Source organism: Rhipicephalus microplus, chromosome 1, assembly GCF_043290135.1.
Source record: "Rhipicephalus microplus isolate Deutch F79 chromosome 1, USDA_Rmic, whole genome shotgun sequence".
Classification (NCBI taxonomy): Eukaryota; Metazoa; Arthropoda; class Arachnida; order Ixodida; family Ixodidae; genus Rhipicephalus; species Rhipicephalus microplus.
In genome coordinates, this window is record NC_134700.1 from 292,702,955 (window position 1) to 292,720,448 (window position 17,494).

The window sequence follows — 17,494 nt, forward strand, 5'->3', positions numbered from 1 at the left end:
TTAACACACCGATGTACCACATTTAGGAGGTCGCCATGTCGATATGAGAGTGAACTGCTCAGGTAATTCAAGGATTTTCAAAGATGGCAAAGAATTCTAGGAATTTCAAGGGCCTTGAAAATGCATTGTTGAAATTCAAGGTTTTCAAGGATTTCAAGGACCTGTACGAACCCTGCTACAGGTTCATTATGAGTTGGTTGCGTTATAAGAAGGCTACAGGTCAAGCCTCCACCTAAGCTAAATTTTTTTTCCACCACTTTAAATCCTTTAACCGTACTTACTCGTATAATTTGCACACTTTTCTTCGTGATTTTGGGGCCCAGAGAAGGGGGTGCACAAATTACGTGGGGAGTTCGCGCAGGCGTACGATAGCGTACAAAATATTTTGTCACAGTCGTAACGCGCGCAATATATATGTCTAAAATATTTGAAGCAAAAACGAAGTGTACTTGTTAATTCAGAAGATTTAGCACGTACTATAACCAGTCAGATTCGGTCACACTCGATCTAGTGGGACTCGTTGATCGCGAAGTCCAATTGGGAGTCATCGTCGCGGCCGCTGCCACCGCCCTCCAAAAGCGCATCATACTTTGTTTTGTCGAGTGCGTTCGAATGCCCCATTTTCTCAAAGCTCTTCACAACAATAGAGTGAGAAACTAGGTCCCACGACAATGCGGTACCAGGTGACTTAAGCGTTCGCACATAATTGAAAAGGCTTTCATCAGTGACAGGAAACTTGCATTAGAAGGCGCGCACTCTTCTGCTTTCTCATGTACCGATCGCGCTGATCGTCGCATGTTGAAGTACATCACCTGAAGGTTTTGCAGTGGCACGGTTCCCGTTTTCTTCTGTAATATTTACAACAGTGAGCTTCAATTTTGCTGTATATATAATTACTTTAGCACATTGCAAAACACATCGACCGGATGCCGAAACCTAAACTTCAAAAATCGACCAAGTGTGCGTTGCAGCGCGGACTCGGAAAACAAAGGGAATGGTTAGTGCGACAGGTCTTAGAGCTCGCACACCTCTGATGCAGAAAGTTGTCCGTGCTGTGACGCGAGCGTGCATTCTTAAGGCGGTAGAGGGAGGCAAATGCTCGAGCAGTTCCGCCGACCCATCACCAGCTAGGTTTGAGTGTTCGTTCACTGTATTCTAGGGACCCTAGTACGGGAAAACTACTTGGAAGAATAGGCTGTATACTCGCAGCCCGTTTGACTGCGCTTGTCTGCTCAGCAAGGTGCGCGCCCGTTCAAAGCAATGGAAAGTCTCTTCGTGCGCGGGCTCGCAAAATATGCGAGCAAATAATTTTTTTTTAGCAAAGCTGCCAAATATTAGGGGGGCGCAAATTATGGGGGTAAATATGGTACGTCATAGTCACTACACTACAGCTAAAACATGCAAATAGTGTCCTCCAATACCTTCCTTAGCTTTGTCTGCTTGTTTAATTAGGCTCTATCTTAAAAAAAAAAAAAAACGAGCCTTCACTCAATCCTACCTTTTTGACAAATACCTAGCAATTTGGATAATTTGTTATCAACCTTGAAAAAGAGAAAAAACAATATTTGATATACTTTTTAAACATAAGGTGACATTGCTTTGTCTCCCGCTTATCTCTAAAGGGCTCATAAACCAACTCCGATAATTTTTCAAGCATTTCAAGTAAACACGCGCATCGTGTGCAGAATACCGTCGCTTCAAGAAACAACCCCTCCCTCTTTCTGGGACTTTCGGGCCTTCGCATGACGCGCCATGCCACATCTCTTACGCGCAGAGCCAAATATGCCAAATATGCTGTGACTGGTCGAGCAGCCAGCAGCCTACGAAGTCCGGTCAGTCTGCAAGCAGCTGTCTGCGCTGCTTGTTGTTCGTCGTGTTGTCCGCGTGCATATAGCATGTGCGGGGCATGGCGTGTTCCCGCACGGGTTCATCGCGTTGGCAATCTTTTGAAGGCGTGCGCGCAACGCACGTTCCATACTCGCACGATTACGGCAGCCACGGTTCGCCAACAAGCACGCAACTGACGAAATCGACGGCCGGAGTCGCGGCAAGTGTTTCAAGCAGCGTGTCAGCGATGATGTATGCCACGCGAGATTAAAGGGGCGCTCTGTGACAGGGCAAAGCGGCGTGGGAGACGATGCCAACGAAAGGAAGCGCAGGAGAGAGCGAAAGGGTGGTCATCATGGTTTCAATAACCAAACGCATCTAACTCCGCTGTTACTGCACTGTTTCGAAAAATTCTCACGGCTTCGTGTTTGTCGTACACTCGTGCACAATTTCCCCACCACAACTGAATTTCAACCTATGAATGGTTTACGGGCCCTTTAGAAGCGTGGAAGGCTTCTCTCAAAGCTGCTTTCACATTTTTGGCTGCTATTGCTTTGTATGGTATAAACACTACTGTGAAGAAGCACTGCTTCGATTTCGATTGGTGGACAAATGTTTTTCTTTCACTGTGCAGATTTTTTTGCAAGAACTTGTACAAGTTTTCTGTGCGGCTTCCTGCTACTCCTGCATGCAAGACTTTTTCCATTGTCTCCCTCTCCTCCTGGATAGTGGATGTAAGACACTTATGGGCGCAGTAATCAGTTATGCGTAGTGAACTTTCCCTTTATTGGAGCTCTAAAAAAATTGACAGCACTTCATAAGTTATCGTTCATAACTAATACTTAACGAAAACATATATATAATGATAATTGCTGGGATTTCATGTCCAAAAAACCAAAAACTATTATGAGAAATATCATAGTAGAGAGCTCTGCGAACGTCTGAACATACGGGCCACAAGAATTTTCGCCTCCACCAAAAATGCAGCCATGGCGGCTGAGATTCGGTCGAACAACCACGGTATGTTTCCACTTTTTACACATGTGGGTGAAGACGCCAAAACTCCTTTGCACCCTACAAAATGGACAGGCCAATGAATATGCCTCCAAAATATCATCACGAGTTTCAACTGATGTCAATGGTTGCAACAACATGCCGCAATGCCTTGCTGGTTTTGCAAGTGGTCACACACAGACTAGAGTGAAACAAATGGCGTTTCCGAGCATGTTGGAATGTGACAGGCCGGCTGGTCTCCTGGCAAAGTTTCAGGTGTTGTGTAGATGTTTGCGTTGTGTCGCAGAGGACAAGCAGGAAGAAGTTGCACAAGCGTGCCACAGACGAGTTTCTGTCATGCATCCAAGTTGCTTCGTGTCAGCAGATGCCATTGCAGCCGCGTTGAAGGGAAGCGTAATTTGTTTCCGCATTGTGTGGGCAGTGGTGTGTGTGCAGTGGATCAACAAGCGGAAGGTAGTGGATCGAGTAATCTATTTACCTCGGCCGAGCGTGCCAATAGTGAAGCTCAAGCGGTCACATATCCGTTCGTGATGGCCCAGGCAGTTTATTGACCAGACAGCCGGAGGCTGCAAGAGAAGCGCCGAGTTAGGGCGGGCCCTCGGGACATGACTTCTATCTGAGCTAGTCTCTCTTATGTCAGGTAAGTTCCCAACCTTTGCCAAACTACTTGTGGCCTCTGTACGCAATAGTATGCTGCTTGAACAGGCAAGTGAAAATGGCACAACTTATGTCTACACCATGCACTGACAACTCTCATAACTAGCTTCTGAGGTTAGCCTTTTAAATACTCTGCGGTGTTCCGCTAACCAAGACTGAATAAATAGGTCCTAAATCATTTCCCTCTGGTCGAAAGCAGTGACAATTCAGAAGTGAGACGAGTGTGCAGATGCCCATGATAACGATGAGCCATCCCCACCCATCAAAATATTAGGGAGCATATTATTGAACATATGCAGCACTTATTCATGTAGCTAATAAAAAAGCAGGCACTTCCAACATGCTGCGAAAACTAATTGAAATGGATGGACAAGAGTACAGGTGAGCCACGGCTAAAGAAAAAACCGAGTGATAAACATGAGCGTGAAATTGCTTTAAAAAAGTGCTAGACTTGATACGAAATATAACAAACACTGCCTTTTTTCAGCAATGTTTTGTTAGTGAAGCAAGACTGCACCAATTAGTTAAATGTTAAACCTGCCACAGTCCCAGTTTGGCATCAGTATAAAAAAAATTCATATATTTAGTAAAAGGAGCTTGAACAGAAACATTTGAAAAGGGTGTGTATTTTGACTAACACCATGGTTTGGCTTGCTAAATGTGCGAATTCCTTGCAACCAAATCCATCTGACTGTATTATACTTCAAACTCTGCAAGACCCAAGTTAATAACTTATCATTGCTTTTGAACCATGTGCCGGCATGACAAGCCACAGAAGTGTTGGGAATCTATGACCTGTCACATGCATAACGTTTGCACGCCTTTCGCATAGACTTCATCCATCCCCAGACTCTTAAAGGGCCTTTCCCTATGTTTCATTGCGAATTTTGGCTCAACACAGAAAGTTGTAAAGCGCTGAGTCTGCACTTTGTGACCACTTGACAATGAAGTGAAGGCTGAGGAGGCAAGGCTTCCCCACATTTGTGTTGTTCTTCTGCAAATAGAGCGGCAGCGTGTGACTAATCTCGGTCTTGCTCGCTCGCATTGTTAACACGTTTAGAAAATTATTTACAGAACAAATATGAATATAAAAACATTTCGATTCTTCAGTGTACATTTCGGTGACATATTATTATACAGTATGTGTGTGGCTCTATACTGACCCACTACATCATGGACGCCATGTTTACATTGGAAAATGAGTGTGCTGAAAAACCAAATTCAAAAAATTTTTGAGTTTGTACTATTTATGAAGTAGTTGGAAAAAGTCAAACTGTCTTGTTACCATACTGCCAGAAAGGGAGAGCATCATCCCATCAGCCATGTTGCAGAGTGCTCTGAACACAGTTACTCAACATGTTAAAAACGTTGCATTTTGCCATGTGTGATTGATATGCAGTTGACCACCAAAATGAAGCTAGACGAAATCACAGTGAGGACCATGCTCCTTCACCAATGTTTCCAGAATTTTTTTCATGGCTGGTTTAGTATTATTATCGTTATTTATTGGACGCCCATGACAACGATGAAATAATCCCTGGTGCACACCTGTGCACCAGGGATTATTTTCCCTACTTTTAATAAAAGAGACACTAAAGGTAAATATGAAGTCAACGTTGACTGCTCATATTGCAGTCGAAAAACCTAGTAGTGCTACTTTCGTGTCAAGGAAGTGCCTTTTTTTTTAAATAAAGTTATGTTTCTGTGGTCTGCATCACGTTAGCGCAATTCGAAACCCCCGCCTGAAAGTGGTCCGTCCCACAACGCTGTTGCTGTGCACAGCACTGCATGGCTTTGCTGTGCGGCCACCAACACTAGTAGCAGAAAAGCAAAAGTAGCAATAGCCACAACAGCAACGACAGCCATTGAACAATATTCTGCCATCTCTGAGGCCATGGTTCTGTTTGCTTGGTTCGACTGGGCTCTGCTAAATGGCACCACCCATCCAGCATAACCAGGCACAAACTGAATTCTTGAGCCACCCGCACCATTCCCCATAGTAACGCCAAAAGGTTCCTGTTTTTTTTTTCAAGTCAAGCAAAAATGAACAAGCAGCATTTTATTATGCGTCTTGGTGCACGGAAGGTTCTTTTTTATTGCAGCTAGTTTGATTACGAGTGATCAATTGTAGTCGGCCATTTTCACATCATCGGGATCATTTCCAAAATATCCCACTCATGGGGCCCGTCATGTGACACATTTATCTTAATTTCTCAGTAAATAGTGCACTGCTGTTGATAATATTGCCATAGTCACATATTGAGCTTTCAAAAATTGTTATTTGCCTTTAGTGTCTCTTTAAGCATGAATAAAAGCCACATCTGTGATGTATGATTCATAACTATGGGATAGCAAATCTGAAAGTTCCAACTCAGAGATATGCACTGATTGATTGATAAGTGGGGGTTCAACGTCCCAAAACCACCATATGATTATAAGATACGCCGTAATGGAGGGCTCCGGAAATTTCGACCACCCTTTAACGTGCACACAAATCAGGGCACGCGAGCCTACAACATTTTCGCCTCCATTGAAAATGCAGCCGCCGCAGCCGGGATTCAATCCCGCGATTTCCGGGTCAGCGGCGAGTACCTAGGCCACTAGACCACTGCGACGGGGCACTCGGAGATATACAAGGCACCATACAACCACCTCTGTGAAGCTTGGTGTTTCTTGAAACAGTAGTGTAGCGTGTGTTTGTTGTGCCCTGCGCAAAGTATTACTGCATATCTGGTAGACGAAATCGCAGAGGTGCTGTTGGCAAATCACTCTTGTTGAGCTGCATCCACATGAGAGGCAGCCAGAGACTGGATTCATCGTAAGTGCCCTGGTAGGTGGTAAGTTGAGCTTACCAGGCCAAATTATTTACTTATGTGAAGACATGAAAATTCAAGTGTTACCATTTTGGCATTACAGCATGTTGCGTCTTCATTTCTAAAGCTTTGCAGAAACCAGATCTCCATTTCTGCAGAATGCTGTCTAAAGAAAGCATCACCTTTTGGAAAGTTGCTGCAGTTTGATAGTAAAGCAGTCCCATAAAGATATAAAACCACAACACACAGCAGAAAAAAAAAATTCATGAATGAATGAGAATCATCACTGGTATATAAAAAGAAAATTCATGAAAGAATGAGAATCATCACTGGTATATCTTGGAAGAAGCATCTGAATCAACGAAGACTCATCCTTTTCGGCAGCAAGGAAGAAGGCGATTTCGTTGGCTCATTCCAACTATGCGAGCTTATCAGCAGCATTGAACTGATGATGTTATACTGCGTGATGCACCGTCTGTGCTACCAGTCAACAGTTTAATTAGCACCACAACCGGTTCTCCACATAAGTAATGCCATATTAAACGTGCCCTGATAATACCACATCCTGCATATATGGAGCTGTCATATATGGAGCCTAGTTCCAAGTCTGTTCTCAAGTACTCATACAAGTAGCCTTATTTGAGGCCACCAAAGGCAGCAAGAAAATAGACAACACATCCAACACAAAGCTTAAACAAAGTTGCATGTTATCCATAGTCGCCAAAGCTTGAGAAAATACATCCACATTCATGTCAATTGTGTCAATATTCTATTATTATTTGGAAGCAGGTCCGTGTCCAAAGCAGTGCTGCTTCTTTAGATGTGCATTTATACGATAAGATGCTGTTCCAAAACAACAAAATAGTAAACTAAAGGCAGTAAAATTATTGAAATTCATATTTAACCATCACAAGTAGAACTTTCCCCCACACAAAAATAATAATGTAATTACTGCCTACTATATGCTTGCCCAACAGTGGTGGACTCCTAGATGGGGGCAATGAATTGATTCACATAAAAGAATCTGGAATGCTAGGTTTAATTTTTGTGTATAGGGTAAGCCTTTTATATCAATGAGCCCATAACCAGCACCACAAACCAGGTTTCATATAAAAGTTTGTACCATACATACCATGGAAATTCGTTTCCACTGTATGGTAAAACATGATGAAAAAGTTGCCCCGTAAATGCTCTGAAGTGCACAAATGGTAACATCACACTTCCCAATGATAATCGCAAACTGTGGCAGTGAATATCCAAAACGAACCCATATTTCATCCATCATTGAAAAAGCATTGCTGGACACATTTCTTGATGATGCAGAGATTATTTTTTTCTATGTTAGCTCAAAAAACTGAACACCACTGCCCCATAAAATATGCGATTTGTGTTGCATTATGTTCACACATCTTGCCAGTTGAATGCCCTAAATAAAAAAATAAAATAAAATTACTTCCGCAAAAGTTCAAGGAATGCTGCTAAAGTCTTTCAGAAATAAATGCATCAAAAGCAAATAATGGCCTTGTCATTGTAATGAAGCAGTCTGCCACACACAGGCAGTCAAATTTGACTTGTCAGACATGGGCTCATGCATCAGATGCTGGCTGCTTCATCATCAAAAGTCTGCAGATACTGGATTGATTGATTGATATGTGGAGTTTAACGTCCCAAAACCACCATATGATTATGAGAGACGCCGTAGTGGAGGGCTCCGGAAATTTCGACCACCTGGGGTTCTTTAACGTGCACCCAAATCTGAGCACACGGGCCTACAACATTTCCGCCTCCATCGGAAATGCAGCCGCGCTGCCGGGATTTGAACCTGCGACCTGCGGGTCAGCAGTTGAGTACCTTAGCCACTAGACCACCGCGGCGGGGCTGCAGATACTGGAGCTGCCATGAATGCGATCAAATGCATTGCTGACAATTTGCACTTTCACCTTTCTCACACATCAAATCAACTGCGAGTAATTGTAAAAATTATTATAGTTAAAAAAATCCAACATTAGGCTAAGGCTTTTTTTTAATGCACCCAGACTTTTGAATGCGACTGCCCCTGCAGTCTATGTCTATATGTAAGCGTAATGAGCATTAATGAGCTGATGAACCTCATGCAACATGTAAGCAAAAAAATTCATTAGAGTGAAAGAACCTCTTCACAAAAGCTTCGCTACATATATATATAAACATGAGTGTTAGATCCACATAATTTTGAAACTCTACCCTACACTTCAGGGAAATCATAAAGTTTAATACCATTGCACAATTAACAATTACCGTCCTGCAAATAAACAATAAGGCCTTGGTACAACTGCATTTTTTTCCTCTATTAACCAACGAGCAAAGATTTAACCAATGGGCCTTTCATCCAGCAAACATTGACTCATGAACCGCTGTTTTTTTTTTTTTTTTGCATTGATTAATGCAAAGTTGATCTTAAGCAAAAAGCCAAACGCGTCATACTTTTCTGCCTGTGTAACACAATAACAGAAAAATATCTTCACATCTGTGTTATTATAGCCCAACATTTTCTGCAGCATATGCCTGCATGCAAAACTTGACCTGTGTAGAAATACTAAGGCTTGAAAAAAACATTAAAAATGAAATGATAATAAAAAAAGATGTCCTTAATCAGCGATTTCAATGTGAAGCCTAGCAGCTTCGATGAGAGTCGGCTGTTTTTCTACGTTCCTTCTGCTACGTTTACACTGTTTTTGAAGAAGTTTCCTCGACAAGGTTGAGGAGAGAAACGTAGAGTGCTGCCACGGACTCACCGCCAAGTCCTCCACCGTGTCTCGCTTGCGCTCCTCGACCCTCTTAGCGGACGCACTGGTGCTGCTACTGCTGGTACTGCTTGTACTGCTGCTGGTGCTGCTGCTGGTTCGTTTCGGAAGCTGGCTGCGGCCAGACTTGAGCGTCATCTTCGTGTCCTCCCCAATGTAGCCCCGGCAGTTGCTAGACTCACAGTGGCAGCGCTGCGCCTCTTTGCTGGAGAGTGAGGGGTTGAAAGGCATGGGCAATGCCCAGATAAGCACTCCAGCTTGTGCCACAAGCCACGGCTTACTCAAACAACGTGTTTAAAGAGGTAGCTATAGTTTCGAATGGTTATTCTAATGTCGGGAGCTTAAAGTAAGCGCTGATATAATTATACCGAAGCACAAATGGTAAATCTCTACCATTCTCCTTCACCCCCCCCCCCTTTTGTTATAGTCTATGCTCGTTATAAAATACCTGCATACAACAAACTTTGTGATTCAACGGCCCATTATTCAGCCTAACTTTAGTCTGTGCGTTAAATTAATGGAGCAAAGTTCGCTTTGAAAAGACTGCCATACAGTAGACTATTGGCTACAGTAGACGAATTTTGCAAAATTTTTCTTTGTAATCATTAAGTGCACTTTTGCCCTGTTGACGCAGGCCAACAACAGCCTCGACTATGCCACTTTCTGCGTGCTAATGCCACGGTTATTTTAAATTGCTGCTGGTGGCTTCTGGCTAAGTAAAGCCTCCAGCCAAGCCAGTCTGAGAACACGGTCATGCCGATGGTAGAAGTGTTGCAGCCGACTTAAATGCGGCACAAAGTGGTTACATCATTGCTCAATTGTACTCCCCAATCTGTAATCACAGCTTCTTTTTTAAGTGAAGTGTAAATAAAAAGTTTTTGTTTGTATATTGTGTTATATGTTCGTCACTCAATGCAGTAACATTAGGCACTGGGACCAAAGTTTTTGAAGCAAGGCCAATGCTCCTACAGTACGTTCTGGTGCTCCAAGCAGGCGAGTTTCACTGTAAAATTAGCATATTAATGTGAGAAGGGCCTTGGTGCTGCTCAGTTTGGAACTGCCAGACCAACTTCGGACCATCCAGCCTGCCATTGACACTGCATGGCAGCAACCGCTCCCAGCGGCCAATAAGAGACCCAATTTAAGCAAATATGCCTTCCCATTTGCAAAAATAAAGAATTTATTCTAAGATGATAAAGAGAAGTGGCTGAAAAAGCGTGCTAAAAACTACCGTATTTACAAGATGCTAAGCACCCCCAGTTTTCACTAGAAATATTTAGAAAAATATTTTGTTTGCAAATCTAAGCAACTCTCCTGCTTTTTTTTTTTACTTTTTGCGAGCTTTGCCAAGCGCGCACTACTATCGATCTCGGAAACCGCGATGTGGTATGTTGTTAGGTTCACACAAGACATGGCGGCCCAAGAGTCGGCAGATAATCCAATCCAAACCTTAAGTCAGGTCAAGTTGCACTGGCATGAGCACGTTTCTTTGTCAGTTTTTTGACAGCCCCTACATCGGTCAGAATGAGTGTAAAGAGGGCTTCCTACAACTTGAAGTTTAAGTGAGCTGCGATAGAGTTTGCCGAGAACAATGGCAATCACAGTGCTGCTGCGAAATACGGTATGAACCGAGCCCGCATCATCAGGTAGAGGAAGCAGCGGATCTAGATTCTCAAGGGCACCGTGACTCTCAAGAAGTTCACGGGACCAGGGCCGACACACCGAACTCTTAGAGGAAGTCCGCGAGTTTCAACGTATCAAGGTCAACGTAGTCACCAAGTCATTCAAGAAGTGTTGCATCACAAACAACTTGGACGGCACTGAAGACAATCTGCTGCGGGACACCGAGATTGACGGTTTAAATGGTTTGATGGACTTGAGCGGAGCGACGGACACAAGCGGCAGTGACAGTGACTGACCTGCTAAATGAGTGGTGGGTTCACAGTGTGACTCTTTTTCCTTTTATTGTCTTCGAATTAAAATGCGATTTCTCACATCACCCTCGTTGATATGTTGTCACAAAAAGTGGTTAAGAATGTGCAGTCATTTTTCGATTTTTCGAATCTAAGCATCCCCTGAACATTTAGTACCACGATTGTGAAAACAAAGGGGGTGCTTAAAATAGCGTAAAGTAAATTATCGGGCTATGCTTTCTTGCAGTGCAGAGACTAACCCCACTCGCTCATTAATTAGAGCTTGCACCGCAATTTTGTAAATGTCTGCTGGAGATTGAAGCCTTTCGTAATGCTGTTGCATACATTCAGCATGGATGGACAGAACAAGCCTGCTCTACAGTGCTGAGGGAAATCGAAATGATAGTCAGGCAGCAACGTGCGATCCCCTCCTCCCAGCCCACCTGTCCAGCAGATTTAGGATATCACGAACTTCGGATGATACGGACACATTTTGCCAGATTATGACGATCTGTTGCAATGAGAGCAGACCGTATTATAGTGTAGATATCCAAAAGCTAGCATCCTTCACAACGCAGCAAACTAGTGACGAGAAAACTTGATTCTGTATTATTCTATACAAAGCTAACTCAAAATGCTTCACAACTAATACACCCAAAAGTACACCGAAGCTACTTTAAAGGAATACTAAAGAGAAGAATGATATTTCAACGCCCAGCTCTGGGCCGTCCAGCAGGCCGGGGATGCCGCCAGAGTCCGGGGACTCAGTGCCGCCACTTGAAGCCACCAAGCCCAAACTGCCGGCCCACTGTGTGTATTAATAAAGTCTTCTCTGTCTCTCTCTCTATTGTTAGTAAACTGTTCTTTCTGAATTCCAAGATCACGACGCTTGCCGTGAGAAGTTGAGTGTTAAGCGAGAAAATGTGCAAAAACAAAATGCGGCTGGCAACGGGACCACAAAATTTCCGCGCCAATTGCCATGATGTCTTACAGTTTGATAGCATCTGCTAGGACCTACATAGTTGCTCATCAGTAAAAATTGAGTACACGGGACTCCAAGGAGGCCAGACAAGTCCCTTTGGAATCCGCAACAACACACTCAAAGGTTTCAGCGTGAAATTCAAAAATACAACTTTGACCTTCATTTTCTTCTCTATTAATATGTCTATGATGGTGAAATTAATGACACTAATTAGAGTTCACAGAAACCAATTTATCAGTCTAAACAGACTCACTGTTTCACTTCAGTGTCCCGTGACAAGACTCATTACAACCAAACACTTTTGCCTAACCTAGTATAAGCAAATCAATGCGTCAAAACGAGTTCCATGATTTTCTAGCTTTTTTTGTGTGTCAAATTTTGGCTTCATGCTAAACTGCAGAACTTGATTGATTTGTGGGGTTTAACGTCCCAAAACCACCATATGATTATGAGAGACGCCAAACTGCAGAACTTTGCAGCCATTATGTTTAGCGTGTCGCACTATTCTTGCCTTGCACTGTTGCTTAGCGGGTAGCAGACGGCATGGGATTGAGAATTGCCTTTACTGCAGTCCTGAAACATTGTGCTGGAGGCGAAGTCATATGAAGATAAGAACACTGTGCTTTTTGAAATGCTGATATGTACATAATATGTACAAGCCTGGCGCTGATCTTTTGCCATAGTACCCATTATAATGATCTTGGCAGAGCATATTCTTCAGGGCAAGAAATTACGCATTAGCATTAATTTGTTCTTTCTAAGCAGCGTAAATATGGCAGTGCCAAATACAAGTTATACACCTAGTGAAACACGTAGCACCCAAAAGGCTTGGAACAAAAATGGTGGGAGGTGATAAATAAGCAAATGATAAGAAACTGGAACACACCCATATCTTTGGAACTGGTAGTCGAAGGTCAACTCTTCACCAGCTCTCAGTGGTCGTCTCGTGAAGAAGCCAATCCTGAGTTCACCATTCACTGTCCACTGCAAGCCACATTAAGTGTTCTAAAGCTTCTACATAACTCAGAGAACACATGCTTGGGCTGTGGTGAGAAGAAAAGATAGGTCAACAAAGTTCAAACATTCACTGAGCTCCAGTGAGTGCTTAATGTCCCCTTTTATAGAACCCTCTTAAAAATTTCTCAAAAATGCCTTCGATTGAGTCAAGTGCTTTGTAAGATTTATAATGCCCAAGTAACTTTCTGAGGACCTTATGAAATGAGATTTACAACAGGCAATGTTTATCTGTTCTATTCTCCCATGTTGCGTCCTCTTGGAAGAGCACAACTTTTATACCGGTGTCACATGGCCACTTTAGACCGTAATCTGATTAATCAGGATCAAATTTTTTTATCATGATTAGCTCCTTTGCAAAAGGAGCAGGAGAAAGCCAATCACTTAACAAATTTGATACCAATAAAGGCATAGTCGTCATTAGCAGTACACAGCACGACACTGGTACTACATATCGAAATGCAGATTTTTGCCAACGACCAGTAACAGCAAAAAAAAAAGTGCTCTGATCAAGACATTCAGCCCATGGAAGCCGGAACTGGGCATTCACTGAATGTCAAAGAAGCATGCCTAATATCCAGTCACTGACACTGACAACTATCGATTCACAGCCATAATCTACTGTTCGAAAGGAATGTGTGGGAAGAGGTCAACTATGCACTTTATTTGTCAACTACCTGCACTGCCCACAGATATCAAATTCGGCAGACCTGACCACAGGTCCATCTTCTAAACACATATAATGTGTTTTGTAGCCAAGCCCAAAGTGCGGCTCAGGACACATTTCAAGTAAAATTCTTTTTCAGCAATAGGTGCCTACCTGACAGCAGCAATTCCACATCCCTCTCCCTTTAAGTCCTTTAATGTTATGTGGAGAGCTATCAAGGAATAGCTTTCAAACAACACTCACAGGCTACTGAAAGCACCTTATACCATAAACAAGTAGAGCTGCACACACTTCACTTACCATTTAGTTTATGCTGTATATGTATGCTACGTTAATGAGCATTATTCGGAGAGTGTAATGCAGATATTTTGTACAATCTTAACACTTAAATATAGTAGAACCCACAGCTCCCACTAAAGTGCAAACCATCCTGATAGCAATGCTTTTGGCATTGTTTACTATCAGTAAGCTTTGATTCCCTATAAACTTGACTAATACTGCTTCACAGTGCCTAACAAGTCAAGTTGGTTAGACTGTCCAGCTATGTCTAGGCCCATGTTCTCAGACCGATTTTTCCGAAGACAGGTCAGCTGACTAGTCTCCCTACAGTTTTGATCACTGGTCTTGTTTCACTATCACAGGCTTCGCCGGCCTATGGTGACCGGGCCACCTGACAACACTGCCGGCCCCCGACTGTACCCGATAGTCTGCTTCTGTGTCTTGTCTGGATCGGTGTCATATCGTCCCAGTGCACACGCTTACGCTACTTCGCCGACTTTGACAATTCGCGATTTGTTCCATGTTTAGGTCCTGTTCTTGCTTGCTTTGCCCTCTACTACGCATACCCTCCGCACGCATGCGGAAGCTTAAAAATGTCTGTTACACAGAGAACAAACCGCAAATAAGTCGGTAGGGCCATACAAGCCCACCAGCACAACAATGCGATTCTGCGACCGCTGCGCCCGCAGGCCACTTTCCCAAGTTTTCCCACACGCGAGTTGCGCATTTCATGGACCTTTTCTTCACGGAGCCAACCTGCCTTCTTGCAGCGTATATTGGTCTTCAAGGTCACCTTCCCGCAGTATGCTCCCCTCTTTTCACATAATCACAACTTCTCCGCATGTCTCGCAAGTCTGCTTTCCCCTCTTTATCGCAACCCCTTCGCCCGTCTGCACCGCTCCGCGACGCCAGCCACAATTGCTCGAATTAAGACGTATCCTTTTCTGGCTAGACACAGATTTAGAGCAGTTTTATGTGTCCTGGCTAGTATTTCATGCGTGCGTGTCTTGCTCTGTTGGCGTTTGTGTGTGGTCAGGATGGCGAACGGGATCCCTTCCGCACATTTTCCTGCCGCTCAACACAACATCAAAATTGCAACCGCTTGGCTTAGGCGTAATTTGCTTAATTATATTTAGTATAGGCGTCGGATTGTGTAGCGCTTGCTAATAGATGTTGACCGCCTGTCAGCGAACTTGCCACTTCGGGTGTCCTTGCATTCAGCTGTGATGGTAAATGCTTTGTGGGCAGAGGCAATGAAAACATGTGTGTGAAACTGTTCTCATGAGGTCGACTTCGTTGACGTTGGACTCCATGCCGAGCCTGAAGCTTCGGAACAGGACCACTCCGGCGGCGATTTGGGGCAGCACGTTGTCGACTCCGACATGGGATGGCGGTACATCTGCTGGGATGATTTCATTACGGCCAATATGATGCAGACTCTGCGGAACCGTGCACGGATGAGGGCATTGTGAATGAAGTGCACGGCAAGAGAGACTTAGAGGACTCGAATGATGATGACGACAAAACTTTGGAACCAGTGCCTGTGAGCGTGCCTGTTGCAATTGGCTACATTGATAACCTCAGGCAGCTTGTAATATATGCCAAGGGCCTTGACAAAGAGCACGCTGCCGCTTAAAAAAAAACTCGAGACGACCCTTATCACTTCTGTTTTTCGAAACATGTGCATTAAAGATTTTTTTGCGAAAAAACGATTTTGTATTTCATCGGAAACATTTTAAAACAGTGTTTCATTTACTATGAACTTCAGGATACAGCGAACAGAAGCCGCATCACGCTCAGGTTCGTTATAAGCGGGCTCAACTGTAGCACGAATTTGAATGACACAGTGCCCCATGCTGTCTACTCTTTATGGCATCAGATATAAACAATTCAGTCTAATTATCCTCCATGTATACCTGTGTTTAGGTATCAGTGGGCTGAAATACACATAAAGACATTGAAGGATATTTAAGGAGAGATGCGGGTCGAAAAACCAGAGTTTTCTTCAAAATTACAGACTTTTTATTTTCGCCTGTTTTGATAAAATTAGTCCTGATAAACTGTCCTGAAAGAAAAAAAAAAGTGGAGACTTGACTAGAAATGCTTTCAAATTGTGTCTAAAGAGCACAAAGTGCTTGTTGAAAGGCTCAAAGTGTGCAGTCTTCGAGCACCTTGCCGTCGATAATGCCCATTGTCGATTGCATGTGGCGAAGAATCGAGTCTCACTCTTCAAATAACGAGTTTCTCTCGCTAATGCTAATGAATTTCTCTTGCTAAGAAGCATGCTTCTGCGTGTTTTTCGAGTGCCGTGACTGGCTTGTCACGTGTTACGGATCGGGGACCGCCGCCATTAGCCGCTGCGCACCTGTATGTGCTGTGAAGCCTATTTGCGGGGTCCATGTCTTGTCGAGCAGGGCAGCTGAACGATGCTTTTCTCGAGTAATGATCTCCGATATGAATGAAAAAAGCCATTGCTCACACGTGCAAGCCGTTGTGTGGCGCATTCTGTAGGAATAGGCTACGAGCAGCTGGTCTGATTTGCGGCAGTTGTTGGCTTGCAAAAGCCAATGCATCAAATCTCATTCACAACCGTCAGCCGGAAAGTTCGTGATGCGGCAATGGATGACGTCAGCGCCAATCTTGTGAGGCTCAAGGAGCTTGCAGTGAGTAAACTTAGCGGGGACGACATTGCCATTATGTACGACGGTATGTGGCACAAACATGGCCGCAAAATGGCATGACACTAGACAGTTTTAGATTTCGCAGTCCTGTCGAACTTCTTCCTAGCTTGCAGTTGGCACAAGGCTCTGCCAGATGGAGCAGAAGTTTGGCAAGCGTTTCATGGCCCTGTCTGGAAGCGAAATGTCTGTGAGGAGTCAGCTCGAAAAAACCGCGAAGGACAAACTCATGGTGCTGACGTATTTTAGTGGCAGTGGCCACTACAAGAAGGATTGTTCTTTTTGGTGTGCAAATTTCATCAGATTTAATGATATCTTTTCATAAATGAAAACTCCATTTTAACTTTAAAACTCGTTTTTCTCAAAACATGAATTCTGCCATTTTTTTCCATGTGCCCCTCCTTTTTCGGCCACTTCTGGTGTTAGGATCTGCATGAAATTTTGCCCGAAGTTTTTCTTTTCCTAAGTATGACAAATATAATTATCTAATTTAAATGTCAATATTTTATTGTATAATAAAAAATTGTATCTAAACCTTTACTAGAGTAGGTGAAATATGGACATTTCATGTCTATTATTTTTCACACCTATTACATATTTTGTATGTGCTTCCTAATTAGTTATTTGAATTTTACACTTTCTTTGAAACATTATGAACAATGAATGGTAAAAAATTACGGAAGTTTAGGGATGAAAAGAGGGGGGAGAAAAGGGTTAAGGTTTTAATTTTGTCATGTTGCAGAGCTGTAAGTATGCAACTTGCAAGAAAACTAATTATATATTTGAAATCAGCATAAAAAGTTCCATAAACAGCTCAAGTTTCATTGCTCTAGAGTGAATATTAAAAAAAAGTGTCTTCGAGTAACA

General features: G+C 43.3%; 1 protein-coding gene across 7 annotated transcripts in view; it reads right to left on the reverse strand.

The window, feature by feature from the left end:
• Positions 1-17,494, reverse strand: part of LOC142763602 (uncharacterized) — a 122,345-nt gene that overhangs the window by 45,278 nt on the left and 59,573 nt on the right. For all 7 annotated transcript variants that reach the window (XM_075865154.1, XM_075865153.1, XM_075865155.1 and 4 more), the window contains 2 exons: positions 12,876-12,973; positions 9,086-9,299 (listed from right to left, as the gene is read on the reverse strand). In XM_075865154.1, coding sequence (XP_075721269.1) covers positions 9,086-9,299; positions 12,876-12,973 — 312 coding nt within the window. The remainder of the gene's footprint in view (positions 1-9,085; positions 9,300-12,875; positions 12,974-17,494) is intronic.